The sequence below is a fragment of the Ovis canadensis genome, chromosome 5, assembly GCF_042477335.2.
Source record: "Ovis canadensis isolate MfBH-ARS-UI-01 breed Bighorn chromosome 5, ARS-UI_OviCan_v2, whole genome shotgun sequence".
In the NCBI taxonomy this organism is placed as follows: domain Eukaryota; kingdom Metazoa; phylum Chordata; class Mammalia; order Artiodactyla; family Bovidae; genus Ovis; species Ovis canadensis.
Window position 1 is genome coordinate 27,431,936 of NC_091249.1, and position 17,555 is coordinate 27,449,490.

At 46.7% G+C, this 17,555-nt stretch overlaps 1 protein-coding gene across 3 annotated transcripts in view; it reads right to left on the reverse strand.

The window, feature by feature from the left end:
* DNMT1 (DNA methyltransferase 1) overlaps window positions 1-17,418 on the reverse strand; it is a 50,206-nt gene extending 32,788 nt beyond the window's left edge. For 2 of the 3 annotated variants that reach the window (XM_069591008.1, XM_069591007.1), the window contains exons 1-9: window positions 17,182-17,418; window positions 9,043-9,079; window positions 8,274-8,381; window positions 7,866-8,085; window positions 7,002-7,077; window positions 5,627-5,702; window positions 2,714-2,748; window positions 2,233-2,314; window positions 752-786 (exon numbers count right to left, since the gene is read on the reverse strand). In XM_069591008.1, coding sequence (XP_069447109.1) covers window positions 752-786; window positions 2,233-2,314; window positions 2,714-2,748; window positions 5,627-5,702; window positions 7,002-7,077; window positions 7,866-8,085; window positions 8,274-8,381; window positions 9,043-9,079; window positions 17,182-17,360 — 848 coding nt within the window. In that variant the 5' untranslated portion in view covers window positions 17,361-17,418. Of the gene's footprint in view, window positions 1-751; window positions 787-2,232; window positions 2,315-2,713; window positions 2,749-5,626; window positions 5,703-7,001; window positions 7,078-7,865; window positions 8,086-8,273; window positions 8,382-9,042; window positions 9,080-16,627; window positions 17,094-17,181 lie in introns of those variants that run through there. The other variant, XM_069591009.1, reaches the window with a different exon arrangement.
* Between the last annotated feature and the right edge of the window lie 137 nt (window positions 17,419-17,555).

Below are 17,555 nucleotides of genomic sequence, written 5' to 3' on the forward strand. Positions count from 1 at the left end.
TCTCAGAATGCCACCAACACTTCATGTGTTACTGAGACATGCCGCAGTTTAAAAACAAGAGACAAAAGGGCTCCCTTGATCCCTGATAACCTGACGGGAATCCTGCCTGTGGTGGATTCCTGTGCAGGTTTGGTAGCTGGCCTGAGGTGACATCTGAGAAGTCTTCCCCTCCTTTCAAGGGCCCAGGCACTTGGTTCAGGAGTTCTGCCCACTCCAGACTCAGGCCCAGTCAATACTCACTTCAGTCCATTGCATGTCAGAGACTGCTTTCCACTGCCGCCCTCACACACTGCCAATGCTGAGAGCACACGCCCCAGCTGGGCTAGTCCTAGGGCTGAAGCGGGTCTGCCTGGCCAAGATCAGTCAATGGCCACCAAGCCGCAAACATATAAGGTCAAAAAGTGCCTGCTGTCCTAAGCCGCTGAGCTCTAGGGCAATTTGTCACATAGCATCTTCATAGCTGCAGGCAAGAGACAAGAGCTGCTCAACGCTCTTTAAACACCACCTAACAAACTGCTTCCTGTATGAACATCAGTAAGGACAGACCACTAAGGACAGGCCAGCAGTCAAGGTCAGGTAAATCTCAGTTGACCTCAGCCTACACTATGGTTGCCTGACCTTCCAAGAACAGAAGTTAGCCACATATTACATGTATGACCTTAATGCTCTATCCAATCCATAATTTTTACAAGAACACTTACTTTTGGAAGTAAATTTCACAAAGTACAAAAGGCATGTTAACTGTACTTACGGTTCTTTGGTTTGACTTCTGAATCTCTTTTCTTCCTAAGTGGATGAGACGGGGAGGGGAAAAAAAAAAAAGACTAGTTAGCTTCCCCCCGTTTGATTCTAATATTTCTATTAAAGAGCTTTATGGAAATAAAATACCTAAACTGATCCTATAGTCTAGCTGGTAAGAAGAAGGATTCTCTTCTTTTCAGATACCACATTTTTGGGGGGGGGGGGGGTGAGGTAGGTAGGCAGGAAGTTAAAGAACTCTTAGATTCTATTGTTTAAGATGGATTTGCAGGCAAAATTACTGTCACTTGTCAGGATTAGGTGTTGACAATCTCCTTGATAACTTTATCAAATGAGAATCTAAATAAAGGAATGAAGTAGTATATGACCAATTGGAACAAGAGCTCCAGCTCAAACATGGACAACAAATCATTTTGAGTCTGAATTTAGACAGCTAAATGCACCTCTCCAGAATTCAGCCTCAGGAGCCCCTCACACTTTGTGAGGAGATCAAAGGTTGGTGACGTAAACAGAAAAAACACGTGGAGTCTGGCCATAGACAAGGGATTTCAATCACGCCCTAAATCCTTCTTTGGAGGATTTGAGCCAGTCTACTGGAACTGCTTATTCGCAAATGATTTAACATATGTCCCAACTGTAACTGCTGCTAACTTTAACTAGGATCAGGGTAGGGAAGTGATCAATTAAAGACTAGCTTCAAGTACCCAATGGTTCAAGAATTATCATGCATCTTGGTTGATTCCCTATTAGGACAAAATAACAGACACCCATTCTTTAACAGGCTCTCAAGGGCACACACCACCCGTGGGAATTTCTAAGAAAATTCTAATCAGTGTGGTCATAAAACTTTTGGGGATCTGAGACTGTTCCACCACCTGGGACAGACCAATGCCAGCCTTTTACCGAATGGGGCAGTGCTGTCTTCTGGTAAAGCTCCCACTTTCAGAACCCCAATTCCTTCTTTTACCCTCCCCCAAGCTCCTGGGATGGGATTCCGTGGTACATCTGTATTTCACAGAACCTTAAGCCCACCTTGATTTTACAAGTCTGGGGAAAGAATTGGTCTGATCTCAGTTAAGAATGCAGCTTTAACCCTGGACAATGATATAGCACTTTAGCACCCTGTGTGTCTGAAAGTGAGATCTCTACCAAGACCTCATGAGCAACCAAGATGCGTAGGCGAGGGGAGAGGCTAAAGCTGCAAGACTAACTGATCAAGTAGCAGAGGTCCAGGTGACTTCTAGGCCTATCAGTGGTTTACTGTCACCAGAACCACATAAACACACCTTCCACATAGAGAAGCAGCAGAAAGAGGAGTTTGAAGAGCATTTTTGCTAAAGTCAAGGTCATTGTGATCATTAGTGAAAGTCATTCTGTTCCTACATGCTCTCCACGCCCTGATCCCTCTTCCTAGAACCAATGGGGACTCTGATTCAGGTAGAAGTGACAAACACGGAGGTGACCAGGCTTTACTTTATCATCTCTTCCTTCTTCTTCCATGTGTGTTCCTGGTCTTACTCTTCCTGGTTCTTCTGCAGGGAGCAGCCCAGCAACTCTATCAAGCAAAATAACATACCCTAAGGATGACTTTCAGAGACTCCTCCCCTGGAAGCAGCTTTCAAAAGGGCTTCCTTCCTCCCCCGCACCCGACCACCAAAAGCCAATCTTCATTTCAGTAGCCCTGAAAAGTACATATTACTTTAACATTTAAGATTCAATACAACCTTTAGATCTGCTTCTGATAACTGCCAGTTGCCCCCCACCCCAATTCACTCTTTGCAAGAGAATTCGACCTGAATCACAAGGTTAATAATCTGGCTGCAAACTCAGTGTCCTTAAGCTATCTATGATCACCCTGGCAACTTGCTAGTTCTTCCTTTTAAAACATTTCAGAAAAGCAATTTCAGTAGTCAACATTACAAATTACACAGAACAAAAAGGTATAAACTCTTACCGTTCTCTGGATGTAACTCGACGTCTCTTTTCCTCCTATGTGGAGAGAAGGGACGAGAAGAACATTTATTTCAAAAGAAGATCAAAACCAAAAGCACGAGTCAAAGTGTCAATACATTTCATATGGTTAAATACAGGCTTCCCAGGTGTTGCTAGTGGTAAAGAACTTGCCTGCCAATGCAGGAGACAAGAGATATGGGTTCGATCCCTGGGTCAGGAAAATCTCCTGCAGGAGGGCATGGCAACCTACTCCAGTATTCTTGCCTGGAGAATCCCATGGACAGAGGAGCCTGGAGGGCTATGGTCCAGAGGGTCACAGAGTCAGACACATCTGAAGCAACCTGGCATGTATGCATGCATGGTTATAAACAGGGGATGGGGGTAATCTGGGTTTGGAGAAGATGTGAACAACTGTCACTCTGGTGTTGAGGTCCCACCAGCCTCAAAACAAAGGAGAGGCCCAGGAGTTGACCCAGCGCACATCCGCACAACTAGAGGTTGTCTAGTGATGCTACGTGAAGTTAAAGATCTACCTCATGTCAGGGATTTGTTAGTGTTAGCAAAAAAAAAAAAAAAATCAACCCAGTAATTTGGGGTTCCCATCAGAAAGGGATGATGACAACCTAAACTGGACACCAGCTCTTCTCCAATGAACGGCCGGGACACTGCTTCCCTAAGCTCACAAGACTTGCCATTTCCAGGATTTCTGATTTATGTATTTAAACAGGATAAAAACACTGTGGTGATGAAGCGGAAATCTCGTTTGAGGTGGAGATTACAAGAATCTACACACACAAACATCTGACTATGCATGCAGAGTGAACAAAGTCTGCAGATTATACCAGTGTCCACTCCCTGGTTTTACTGTTGTGTTATAGTTGAGATGTTACCATTGGAGAAAGTTGGGTAAATTATACAGAACCCCTCCATAATATATTATATGGAATTAGTCTATGTGTGTGTGTATTGTATATAAAATTCTGACTCCAAGTTGCTTTCAGACTTGAGCTACAACATCAACACTTCCCTGCATTTGCAGCCTATTGGCCCGTCCTGCATATTTTGGACCTGCCAGTCTGACATCATGTGAATCAGCTGCTTAAAATAAATCTCATATATACAGATATCACAGACTGTATTTCTCTGGAGAACCCTAATACAGATTATATACTAATATAATACAGTACTATGTATAGACATACTATCCAAAACAATATATTGGAGACCGAGAAATACTCGCCTCTAGCAGGAATACAGGAGGGAGGCGCGGGAGAGGGATGGACAGAAGGGTGGGAATACCACCCCTTTGTAACCTATAGCTGTTTGTACTGTTTTACCAAGTGTAGGTAATACTTGTTTCAAAAAAAAAAAAAATAGTAAGATTGCAAAACTTTAAACTGGGGGACTTCCCTGGTAGAGAATCCGCCTTTTAAAGCAGGGTTCAATCCTTGGTCAGGGAACTAAGATCCCACACACCGTGAAGCAACTAAGCCCGTGGGCCACAACTAAGACCCAATGCAGCCAAATAAACAGATAAATAAATTTTTTTTTTTAAAGACACTTTAAACTGGTTGAAGTATAAGGTTTTGACCTTATTTGACTTATTCGACCAATACCATCTGATATCACTGGTTTGGTGCACTAGTACTCTAGCATGTTGGAATAAACCCTGTTCCCACAGGGGTTCATCCTCAAAGTCTGCAAGGCCTCACACACATCACCAGTGAAACAGCTTCCTACTAGGGAAAGAACACCCTGGTTAATTTCTTTAAAAGCAAAAAGAAAAGGCTATGTAAGCCCTCCAAGACGTTAGAAGGGGGGAAAAAAACAACTCAAACTGGTACATGCGTTTGTTTATTTTTTAAAGACTTATCAATATTACAAGAGCCAGCTTGCCCACGACATGTTCTCCTAGGAGGCAAGGGACTTGGCCACATGGCTTAGACGTTTCCCATCTCAGTTTCCCACCGTGAGTGGGTACTCTGACTAAACCTAACTACAGACACCTAAATAAGGGTCATGAATGGTCGCATATAATTTCCAAGAATAAGACAGGACAATGAGTGTGTCTTATCAAGTCTACCTCAGTGATACCGGGCTCAATGCTTCTCACCCAGGGCAATTTTGCCCCTCTGAGACATCTGGGAGAGACCAAAAGTGATTTTGGTTGTCACAACTGGGAGACAGAAGGAATGTTACTGGCATCTAGTGAGTAGAGGTCAGGACCTTGCTAAACACTCTCCAATGTACAGGACTGACCCCTACAGCAAAGGTTTATTTGCCCCCAAAAGTCAAAGCCTTGGTTGAGACATCCAGCCGTAGAACAAACCACAAATATTCATCTTTAGCAGGTAACAAGGCATTTACTACCCACCCGAAAGCCTACAGACTTCCCAAATTACACAGCTAATCCTGCGGCAGAACTGAAATAGACAGCATGTGGCCAGCTGGTATTACCTAGATTTGCCCCTTAAGCCACATGGGACAGCGCCAGAGGCATTGTCTTTACCAGAGGCCTTTGGCAAGCCACCAGTTTTCCAACCTAAAAAGTCTAAGCAGCATTATTACAATGCACATAATAACATGACAATTCTGCTCTTACTGAAAAATTAGATGTGGGAAAGGAGCTTATCTGATGTCAGAAGCAAATGCTTTAAACACATCACCTCTGCTGGTTTGAACATCTCATCTTGCCAGGTGGAGAGGCAGGAGACAGGAGAGAGCAGACTCAAGCCACGGGCCTGCTAAGCCCACGGGTCTCATCACGATACACTTTGTGCTGCCCAGGGACCAGGGATATGTTCTAACACCTTCTCAGTCACTTCTGGTCCACAGACAGACCAAGCGTAAATTCACAATTACAGAAAACGCACCAAAATAACGCAGAGTTAAGAAACTTAAACGCAAGCCCCACCTGGTCTTTTTCTTCATCAACAGAATCGTCTGACTTCACTTTTTCAGGTTCTTCCTCGGGTTTTCGTTTGGCAGGGCTGTCACACACAGTAAAGCCAACTGTTAGCTCAGCCCAACCCTAGACCTCCAGTGGGCATGAAGCAACTTACTGCTACATTCCTCCCTCTGTATGGGAAGATTCAGGGCATGGACTCCCCCTTCCCTCCAAGGAGAAGCCCTCATTGTCAGGATGTTCAAGTTTAACGTTTCTTCAAATGACAGGTTTAGAATACCACCATTTTGCAAACCTTATAAAATCATGGATCTAGACTTTGATCAACAGCTGCTAACATCACCAAAAAGACGTGACATGCTTCTGATGGACAGCCCCAGTTCGTCAATGAAGTTTCAGAAAATAAAGCTGGAATCCGAACAAGCCTCTAGACCTAGCTACCAGTTTACAGAAAACCAGAGACAACTGAACACACTAACCACCACTAATGATGAGGTCAGCTAGATCCTTTTGTTTCAGAAGCTAAAACAAAACCTAGTTTCTTTAAATAAATGGCAAGAAAATAAGGAATCTTGAAAGGATTAAGGAAGAAGTCAACCAAACTCTGTTAACACACGTGGAAGTGTGAACACTGCTGTATACCTGGTAGTCAGGAGCTATTATACTTCATGAGGCACGAAATTATAGTTCTGTTTTGTCTTCTTAAAAAGACTGTTCGTTGGCTAAATGTTAGCAACTATAGCAAAATATGAAGTAAAACTTGTCGGAGGAAGACTCTGTCATCTAGAAATACAGTATTTATGGATAAGATGACATGTCTGACTTGTTTCAGAGTAACCCAATTGGGGGGATGTGGTATGTATGGAGTTGTAATTCATTTGGAATAATTCAATTGGGGCACATGGGGCTGCAGATGAGACGATCACCAGGAGCTGTTAACTGCTGTCACTGGGCCATATACAAGGGGTTCATTTTACTACTCTTGGTGATTTTGTGTATGCATATTTGAAGCTTCCCAGAAAGACTGAGGGCAGGAGTAGAAGGGGGCGAGAGAATGAGATGGTTGGAGGCATCACCAACTTGACTGTCATGAGTTTGAATAAACTCTGGGAGATAGTGAAGAACAGGGAAGCCTGCTGTGTAGCACTCCATGGGGTCGCAAAGAGTTGGACAGGACTTACAACTGAACAACAACATTAACAGTAAAAATGGATGAGGTCTTCAGAAATGCTGTTCATGAGTATCTAATAACAAAATACCAAAGTGAAAACCCAGGCAATGTGGAAGTCAGAATTACTAAATTACATCCTACTAATTCTATACGTGTTTTACCAAAAACAGCTGGCCCCTAAAAGAGGGGCTCATCCATTCATTATATACTGACCCCTGTGCAAAATAAGATGTGATGGTGGTCTGCCTGGTAGTCTGCCTTGTAATCCTGGGGCTAGAAGAGACTTCAGCTGTTTAAAGAAAAAGAAACAAAAAAGTCACTAAGAATAAAAAAGTTCACAGCAAAGTACAGTTCTTCAGAATTACCAGGCTGCTGCAGAGACCAGCTTCTAAGGATTAAGAATCCTCCTCTTCTTATTCTCAGCAACCACCATCTTGATAAAACTCACCAAATTAGCACCTGCCAGTTTGCTGAACCATTTTAACACAACCTCTTATATGACAGGCCCAACCCTGACACAGACAAGGAAACAGAACCTCTACTTACATCATCAGAAGGTGAAGTGGTCAAGAGCCTGACCTGAGCTTAAGTCCCACGCTCTTATTCTTTTAAACATTTCAGAAGAGTTACTCTGACTACAAACGGGGAAGGAGTCTAAGAATAAATGTTTAGCTTAAACAGGCATATAACTTAGTTCTAAGTATCAGTAGATCCTGTTACTTTATACCTCAAATTCATCCACGTTTGGAGATCTAATGCTCTCAAACTTGGTCAAAGACAAAAATTTCTTTTCTACATCTAAGCTAGTTAGAAGTGTACACAAGGGGGAACTCCCTGGCAGTCCAGTGGTTAAGACTGGGCACTTTCACGGCCATGGGCCCAGGTATGATCCCTGGTCAGGGAACTAAGATCCCACAAGCCGAGTAGTGCGGCCAAAAATATATACATATATGGATACACAAGAAATCAGTGCTACCCAGGGGAGGGGGTGGGATGAACCTATGGCGCCAAGTCTAAGTGTCCTCCTCTTTGGTGATACCACACTCCAACAAGGTCAAACGAGTCGAATGCTCTTACACTTTGTTTCTCCATCAGACTTGCTTCTCCTGGGCGTGTAAAGTCTGGAGACAGGTTTGGGGGGCTTGCCTTTCTCTGCCATTACCACTCTGCAATCCTCACCACTTGTCTGGCTCCCGTTCTCTAGACATCCATTCGCTTCCCGACTGAAAGCATGAGCTCCGTTCTCCAAGGACAAATCTTTATTTAAAAGGGATTTGACTTTAGCCAGGTAGCCCTCCTACAGCAGGAAAGGATAATTTGAGTAGCAGTGAATGTAAACAAGTGGCAATGAGAGAATAATAAGAAACACAAGTGTTCCCTTTATATAACTAACAGGTGACATGGGGAGTTGGGCTTATTCGGCCTCCCTGTCCCAGACCAGTTACCCGGGAGGCCAAGGCACTTGCCAGGACCCTGAAGACTTACCTCAGATAATTCCTCTTTATGTAGTTTGGTTTCCAAATCACATAACTGATTCTTTATTTCTGTCTGCAGAAATTCGTGCAAGAGATTCAGTTTCTCCTTCACACATTCCTAAGAGAAGGATACATGTTTAGAAGTCCCCACACTCCGAAACTATGAGTTTCTAACTAATGGACTAAGGCACAGTTACACTGCCTGGCCACATAACAAATGACTGAATGGCAGGCAATGCTGAGTCAAGGCATGTTCGTGATATTTCCATTAAGATCATATTACTTATTATTGTTTCTTAAGAGGGACTTCCCTAGTGGTCCAGTGGCTAAGACTCCACACTCCCAATGCAGGGGACCCAGGTTTGATCCCTGGCCAGGAAACTAGACTTCATGTGCCACAACTAAGACCTGGTGCAGTCAAATAATTTTTTTTTTTTTTAAAAAGATCATATCACACCATCTACAGGGTGGTGAAAAACGGGAAGATTAGGAAGTGAAACAGACACATAATGGTATAGTAGAACAAAATGGATTCTGAAAAAGCAGTGTGACCAGGGCAAGTTATAATCTAGACCGGATGATAGGCAGCCTAGATTGGGAAACCTGATGAGTGACCAAAAGCTAACTGATAACAGCCTATTAATATAGCACATTAGACAAAAACATCCAAGTTATCCTTAAGAGCTTAAGGAAGAGAGCGCCATTTCCACTTTGAGCCACACAGTCTATCAGATAGTCACATCTGATAACAGATTTTGTTAAGGTGGAGATGACCTTACCTTTTCTGTCAAACTATCTCTTTCCAAATCTTTGAGCCTGGGGGAAGGAAAAAAGGGAAGAAAGAAAATACCTGTTAAGCAACACTGTTCATCTATAATACCAAAGTTTAAAGAACTTTGGAAATAACTTCAACACGGATACTAGAAAATACAACAGTTTCCCCCCCACCCCCAAAGTGTAGAATGCCCCACTGCAGTGCCTACATACACATTAAGAGGTCATCTGCGATCTGAATGAGGTTCCCTTTCTGGGGGTGTTTTTCTGATAGTGGAAAGGGATAATACAGGCACTCTATAACAATGTTATTTTAAAGACACTGGCGGTCCAGTGGTTAAGAGCCTGCACTCCCAATGCAGGGGGCACAGGTCTGATCCCTGGTTGCGGAACGGAGATCCCGCATGTTGAACAGTGCAGTCAAAAATTAAGATTAAAAAAAAAAAAAAAGACACTGGGAAAGAGGAAGCATAGTTGGGGTCCTTCCCAAGTTAAGTGACCAACAGGTGGTCTTCCTCCAGTTGGACCTGACCAAGAGTCCACAGAAGGGCATACAGGGGATAGAGAGAGAGAACCAGGGCAATAGGAGGCTGCGGGAACAGTCAGCTGACACCCCCAAAGGCCAGGATGGGGAGAGTGGAGTGGCAGCACTCCTGAGCAGGAGATGGAGTCGGGGTCACCTGGGGCAGCACAGGGTGCCCCCCACACAAGGGAGAGAGAGGAAGTCAGAGAAGCTGGCTGGCGCCTCCCCCCAGAGCTCATCCTTGTGAATGTTTGAACCTAGTCATTTAGGTATGCAGAACTGTCATGAGTTTTGCTGGAAAAATCATGGTCTGACTTGATTACTGAAGATGAGTGTCTTGCCTCTTTTCGGGGGAAGGGAGCAAAGAGAATAAAAGAACAAGAAGCAAAAGACACAGAGGAAATGGAGAGGCTGTTGTTCCTGGCTTGGGCAGTGTTCCTGTGGGCAGCGGGGTAAGAACAGGTCCAACCAGCTAAGCCAGCGTCCGTCAGCAGAGGGGGGTTGCCCTGGGCAGGGAAGGACTGGGCCTCCACCATGCGTGGGTCCTCCCTTTGGGCACCCAGGCAAGGCACTCGGTTACCACCAACCTAAAGGGCAGGAATAGAGCTCTCCCAGACGGACATTCCCAGAGGGAGGGCAGATGTAAGCAGCACAGACAGGAATGTGAGTGACAGGCTCTGCTGGACTAGTGACAGACAGTGGCTACTCCGAGTGGGTGGGGATCCTGCTTCTAGCTGCAAACATCATCTGTGGGTGCCTCCTCTGCGCCAGACCCTGTTTCAGGCAACGAGCTGAGTGCTGAGATGTAGGCACTGCCAGGCAGGGGCCTCCTAGCTGGCGCTGCATGCTCAGCAGAGGTCTGGCTATAGAAGAGACTGAGCAGGGGCTTTCTGGTGGGCCAGCGGCAAAGACAATCACACTTCCACTGCAGGGGGCCTGGTTCTGATCCCAGGCCAAGGAACTGAGAACCTACACTGCCACGGAGCACAGCCAAAACAAAAAAGATAGCATATTAACCACTCTGTCGGTAGACTGCTGTGTATCACATGTGTTGTGTAATCTGGACCCAAGATTCAGAATCAGGCTTTTCAGAAGCATGTGGAGGCCCTTCCAGGCAAAAGTCATTCTACCCTCAAAGCAACTCAGGTCCTGGGAGAGCCTTAGTTGAGGACGATTGCAGAACAGGTTGCTCAGAGCCGGAGCGCCACAGCCACCCACCTTCAGTCACTGCGCTCACAAAACCCTGGCAGGACACAGCTCCCACCTCGACTGGGTCACCTCGGGCGTCAAGGACAACGCTCAGATGGAAGCCCACCAGTGGGCCCTTTGCCCGACGCTGACAACACCTACATCTGGGCAGGAGACAGATCTGCGGGTGGGAATTTTTTGAATCTTTCCTATTGAAGTGGGATATTTAGCTTGGCAGGGAGAAACAGACCTTGGGGGTATTTCAAAAGTCTCACCCTGTGAAGACTAGATTTAACCTGCTCAGCCCTGAAGTGGGAGGCGGGAGCCCAGGGCAGGCACTGAGGAGCCAGAGGCAGGGCGGGAGGAAGGCTGGCCAGCGTGTCTCCCCTGATGCCCAGGCTTTCACTGGAGAGTTTATCCCCATCCGAGTAAAACTGGTAACACTACCTCCCATCTAGGTTCATAGCCAGGAGGATAAGCAGCAGATATGAAGGACCAAGTAGAGCAGTCACAGAAGATGGCAACATTATATATATAAAACCTTAGCTCCCTTCTGGTCCAAGATCCCATGATTCATTCCTAGCTGCTTCCATCAGAGCAGTTCTTGAAAGGCAAAAAAGATATACGTCGACCACTGTGAAGGCCAATAGAGTTTCAGTCTGAGGCTTCTGAAGAAAAAGGATATAAATGGAATCAGGAGGGAGGGACACAGGGAAGGTGAGAGCTCAGTGGGAACTGGGCAGAGGAGCTGCCATAGCAGGGGCAAGAAACTCACAGGAGTCAGGCCAACACAGGGGAAGAAAGGCAAATCCTGAGAGGAGCTGGGTGCTTGTCTCAAGGAGGTCAGCAATGTCAGGCTAAAAAATCACAGATTTTCTCCATAGTTAACAAACCATTGGAAGAGTCATGAGGGAGATAAGAACCCAAGAATCAGCCATGTTTTAGTGGGGGAAAAACAAAGTCAAGGTGGCAGAAATATACGACATGTATTAGTTAAAAAGAGGTAAGGTATTAAATCACTCTAACATCCTAAATTGGGCTTCCCTGGTGGCTGGATGGTAAAGAATCTGCCTGCCAATGCAGGAGACCTGTGTTCGATCCCTGGTCAGGAAGATCCTCTGGAGGAGGGAATGACTAGCCACTCCAGTATTGTTGCCTGGAAAATCCGATGGATAGAGCCTGGCGGGCTACAATGCATGGGATCACAGTCAGACATGACTGAATGGCTAACTCTTGACATCCTAAATCAGAAACGCTGATCTGTAATATGGCTTCACAGCAGCAGCTGAGAACATCCTGGAGAAGTTACAAAGTTCTGTTGATTGTGCCTTCTGTAACTGGCTGCATGGTGGGTGGTACAGGGTGGCCAGAGACAGTATTTGTGGAGGGAAGGGTGACGGACCCTCTCCCCCAATTCCCCAGAACCTGTGAATATGTTGTTACCTGACATGGCAAAAGGGACTTTGCAGATGTGATTAAGGGTACAGCCCTTAAGATGGAGAGGGTATTTTGGATGACTCAGGTGGGCCCTATCAAATCATTTAAATCCTAGGAGCAGAGAAAGTTCCCAGCTGCATTTCAAGTGATGTGACTACAGAATGGTCAAAAACATGTGACGTGAGAACTGGGTTTGAGGGCTTAAAAGATGAAGCAAGGGGGCCAAGAGCCAACAGATGGTGTCGCCTCCAGGCGCTGGGAACCGCTCTCACCCTACAGCCATCAAAAGAGGGACCTTAGTCCTACAACCACAAGGAACTGAATTCTGCTGACAACCTGAGAGAGTAAGAAATGGGTTCTCCACTAGGGCCTCCAGGAAGGAAAGTAGCCTGCTGACGCTTTGATTTTAATCCAGTGAGACCCACACCACATTTCTGACCTACAGAATCAGAGGATAACAAATGTGTTTCATTTAAGCTACTAAGACTGCAGCAGTTTGTTATGACAGCAGTTTAAAACTAATACAGTACCAAAAATTCAGAACTTTTTGGTAGGGAAGAAGGGAGCAGATCATGAATTTTAGAAGTGAAAGACATTCCAGTGAATCTACATGGCTATTTAACAGCTAGAAATTAGAACTGGCTCTCCAAAGAGGCATCTCTGGCTGGTACTGTTCAACTGCCGAAAGCAGAAATCCTAAGACTGGAGGAAAATAAGGATCCAGGAATTGAAAAGAAATATGGGGGAGATCAGGGAAGAAGCTCCCAGGTAGTAAAAAGCATCACAAAAGTCAAGAATACAAAGAATTAATGAGAGAGGAAACCATCTTAACTGAGGAATGACTGGACACCTGGCGCAAAAGCTAAGCTAAGGTGGCAGCACAAAGAACAGGTCCAGATGAGTATACAAGAAGCCAGGCAAATAGGAAGGCTGGAATGATAAGCAGGCATGGGCTGCTGTATTAGTATCTGCCTTAGTATCAGGTTTGCAAGTTGGTAATTCATTAATAAGGTATGTTCCCCACCCCCCCAATAATGGAAGTGAAACATACAGCTGCCACGTGATAAGCCAGGAAGCAGGTTTCTGGGCAGGTGTTCCTCTGCCACGTTTACCTCTTTCAGCTCAGTCTTCACAGTGCCCTGGTGTGGTGGGCACCTCTGTCCCATTTTATAGATAAAGCATCAGGAGGTTAGGCTACTGGGTCATATAGCTGGCAAGTGGGCAAGGTGGGCTTAGAACCCCAGGAGTCTGCACGTCTAGAATCCTACTTCAGGGGAGAACTAGAAAAGTCAGTTATGCCTTCCGTACCTACTCACGAGCCACAGACTAGTTAAGAACTTGAAGACCCAGTCTAATCCAATCAGAGTGGTTAGCAGATAGGAAAGCTGTCATAATTACAAAGGCTGAGTCAGATTTGTGTGAGGAGGTGTCTAGTATTAGTATGTCAATTCAGGCTTCACTGAAGGTGAAAGTCTAGCAAGCAAGAATCTGAGTCTACTGGATTCTAAGCTGCAGATGCAATCAATGAGGCAAATATGCTTGGACGACAAGTGATCACCAACTCCAGACTGCAGAGGCAGCATGAGGGGTACATTGACAGAATTTAACCCCTTCTCATCACAGGGAAAAGGGGACTGTCTTTCTGAGCAGTCTTGGGAATGAATGGACAGTAGCCACCATGCGGAAGGGGTTAGGTGCAGCCCAGCCTCACACTGGTAGCTCTGCATGGTCTCAGGCCCTAAGAACCTAAAAGATAACCTGAATGGCTTGTAAGGAAAAGAAGGGCACAGGACAAGTCAGGCAAGGGGACGGCAGTCCTGGACTTCAAGTCATCACGTGGCGTATAGGGCAGGAAAACCTCCAGCTCCAATTTATATCTTAAGAGGATAAGTTTCCTTAGAGAAAAAAGACCAAATGGCAACAGAAAGACAAGTGGGAAGACTAATGCTTTTTCTACACAAAAGATGGAGAGTAAGAGAAAATCAAGTGGAAAAATGTGGCTTGTCCTGAAAGGCCCGATTTTTAGAAGACTTAGGACGTGTGCGTGCTAAGTTGCTCAGTCGTGTCCGACTCTTTATGATCCTATGGACTGTAGCCCGCCAGGCTTCTCTGTCCATGGGATTCTCCAGGCAGGAACACTGGAGTGGGTTGTCATTTCCTTCTCCAGGGGACCGTCCCAATCCAGGGACTGAATCCATGTCTCTTATGTCTCCTGCATTAGCAGGCATATTCTTTACCACGAGCACCACCTGGGAAGCCCTGAACTTAATTTTTACACTTAGTTATACTTTAAAAACTCAAACACTGGACTTGCCTGGTGGCGCAGTAGATAAGAATCTGCCTGCCAATGCAGGGACACAGGCTCCATCCTTGGTCTGGGAAGACTCTACACGCTGCAGGGCAACTAAGCCCGTGTGCCACAACCACTAAGCGTGTGCCGTGGAGCCTGAGAGCTGCAACTACTGAAGCTCATGCACCTAGAGCCTGTGCTTCGAAAGAAAAGCCACAATGAGAAGCCTGCACACGACAGCAAAGAGTAGCCCCTGCTTGCGGCAACCAGGGAAGGCCCACGCACAGCAACAAAGACCCAGTGCAGCCATAAATAGATTTATAAATACCTAAGCATTAAAACGGACATGAGTCTGAGTGAACTCCGGGAGTTGGTGATGGACAGGGAGGCCTGGCGTGCTGCGATTCATGGGGTCGCAAAGAGTCAGACATGACTGAGCGACTGGACTGAACTGAACTGAAACATTAAGAACATTTTCTAGTATCATTATATAGCTAATGTAATGGTATGAGTCTTAAAAGAAGCTGCCATATAAACACAAGTTAGCATAAGTGACAAGAATTCCTCAGTGAAGACTAGGCCTAAATTCTGTTCCTATTCTACTAGATTTAGTATAATCCATAACATGAGGTACCTAATTTTCATGAACCAAAAAGTTATATCTCCATCTACAAGGTGGTATGAGGGAACATTTTAAAGGGAATATTGAATGCCATGTTTACATCTGTATTTTAGAAGCTAAAATTCAAAATTTAAGAAAAGCTGTTGAGAGGGTCACATAAAGTGACAATGTCAGTGGTCTGAGGCAGAAACCTAAGCCTACACTGGACTTCCCTGGTGGTTCAGGGGTTAAGATTCCATGTTCCCAATGCAGAGGGCATGGGTTTGAGCCCTGGTCAGGGATGGATCCCACATGCCGTGAGGTGTAGTCAAAAGATAACCCAAAACAAACAAACAAAAAAACCCAAAACCAGACTCTATACCTAACAGTAGGCAATTCTAGTTCAAGGTAATATGGAACCTAGGGTGAATGATAGATTGATGGATTGTAACACTCACCTAAGAACATTCAAATTCAGCTAACAGAACGCTTGCTCTGGCCCAATAAAACCCCTCACAGAAGGGAAAGGTTTTGCCAAGCAGCAGATCTTAACAGAAATCTTTGCTTCCTTACAGTTAATTACTGGGGCAACCACTCTTGAGAACAGTTGAGGATTAAGTGAGATCATGTAAAGTGTTCTATACAATTAGCAGAACTGAAAAAAAGCAAGTTAGATTAGTCAAGAATGCCAACATGGGGGCCTTTATGTGCCAGGCATATTCTCATTTAATCCAATACCAGTTTAAAGCCCATGTTAACTGTCCAAGTCCACAGACGCGACCTGTTTATGAAACTTGCCCAAGGTCATGGATGGCTCAGTGGAGTAGCACTCTCACCATCAAGGTAAAGAAGGCTGGGCCCAATATCCCTGTCCTGGGTCTAAAATGAAGCGAGGCACTTTCATAAATCCATTTCCACTTCAAGTCATGTTTTATCTTGGCGGAGATGTATAGGGATTCTTTAGCAAGGGACATCACCCTCTAACTGTGGCTAAGAAGTGGTCTGACACCTGAGAGGAAGATCCAAATACCCTCTATCACCTACTTCCCACCTTTCAAAAGCCCAAATCAGAACTGGTCTGGCACAACTATAGGAAACAAGCAAAGGGAAATAGGAAAACGGCAAAATCAGGTTCACAAATCTGGTTGGAAGCATTCAGGGCTGGTTCCCACATTGTTCTAAGTGAGGTTTGCAAGTTTCCAAGAGTGAAACTGATGCCCTTCACCAGCAAGAAGCCTAGGGTGCACAATGGTCTTGCCTGAAGATCCCTGTGCACAGAGTAGCTGTAGCTGCGTCCCCAATATTAGCTGCTGCCCCCCTCTCTCCCCTCCCCACACATGCACATACACACGCACACATACACAAGGAAACCAGCCAGTTCTCCCTAGCAAGGCTTCCTTGATGCCCACGGCTCAGATTTACTGGAAGAAACCACTCAGTTTTCATGCTGCCCAGCTCTAGCCCTCACTGAAGGATAAGGGGTCCTTCCAGGATGCGACTATCGTATGAGGTGATGGAGGGAGCCCCCCAAGGAAGACAGGGCTCGCAAACCTGAGCCGGCCGCGCCTGGGCCCCGACCGGCGGCGGCATCTGTCTCTGGAGGCTGCCATCGGGATGCTTGGCGTGGGACGCCGAGAGAATCCCCCCAAATACCCCCGGGGACCAGGCCAGCCCAACCCCCTCGAGTGGACCGGGCACCGGAAGTGGAGGCCGAAGTGCCCGGGCCGAGGGGTATCCCGAGGCCGCAGGCTGCCCACTTCCTGCGCGACCAGGCTGGCGGCAGGAGCTGGGCCCGAGGCTGCTCCGGGAAGGGGCTCTCCAAGGAAAACCCAAAGCTTGCTCTACTTTGAGGTCAGAAGAGACCCCAAGTTTCTAGTCACCAGGGAACGGGGAGGGGGGCATTGGCCCATTTTGGCGCCAAACGGCCAGGGGCGCGCGCGACCGGAAGTGCCACCCTGCCCGCGCCAACTGCCGCCGCGCGCCGAGCCAGCCCACGCATGCGCGCCCGTCTGTCAGCGGCGGCCACGGGCTACCCCGAGGGGAAATGACCCCCACCCCCACCGCCGTGCCACCCACCCAGGTTCCCGGTTCCCCGCGGCACCTACCGCCTGCGGACATCGTCAGGCAGTGAGAAGGCCCGGGAGGCCAGCGCAGGCACCCGCGCCGGGGCGGTACGGGCAGGCATCTTGGAAGGTGCAGCAGAGGCGGCAGCAGCACAGGCAGCCCTGGCTTTTCGCGCGGAAACCGACGGGGAGGGGCCGCGAGCGGAGGCGGCGCGTACCATCCCGGCCCAGGCGTGGGGGAAGTCGGGCCGTACCACACAGAGAGAGGCTGAACCATGAGTGGGCGGAGGCAGTGGAATTGGCTCCGCACAGGGGTCGCGCATGCGCGAGGGAGGAGAGCACCCCTGCGCGGAGCAGTGGATTTGTCCAAGCTCCTCCATTTGCTGCCAGCCTTGCCTGAGACATTCATTCATTCA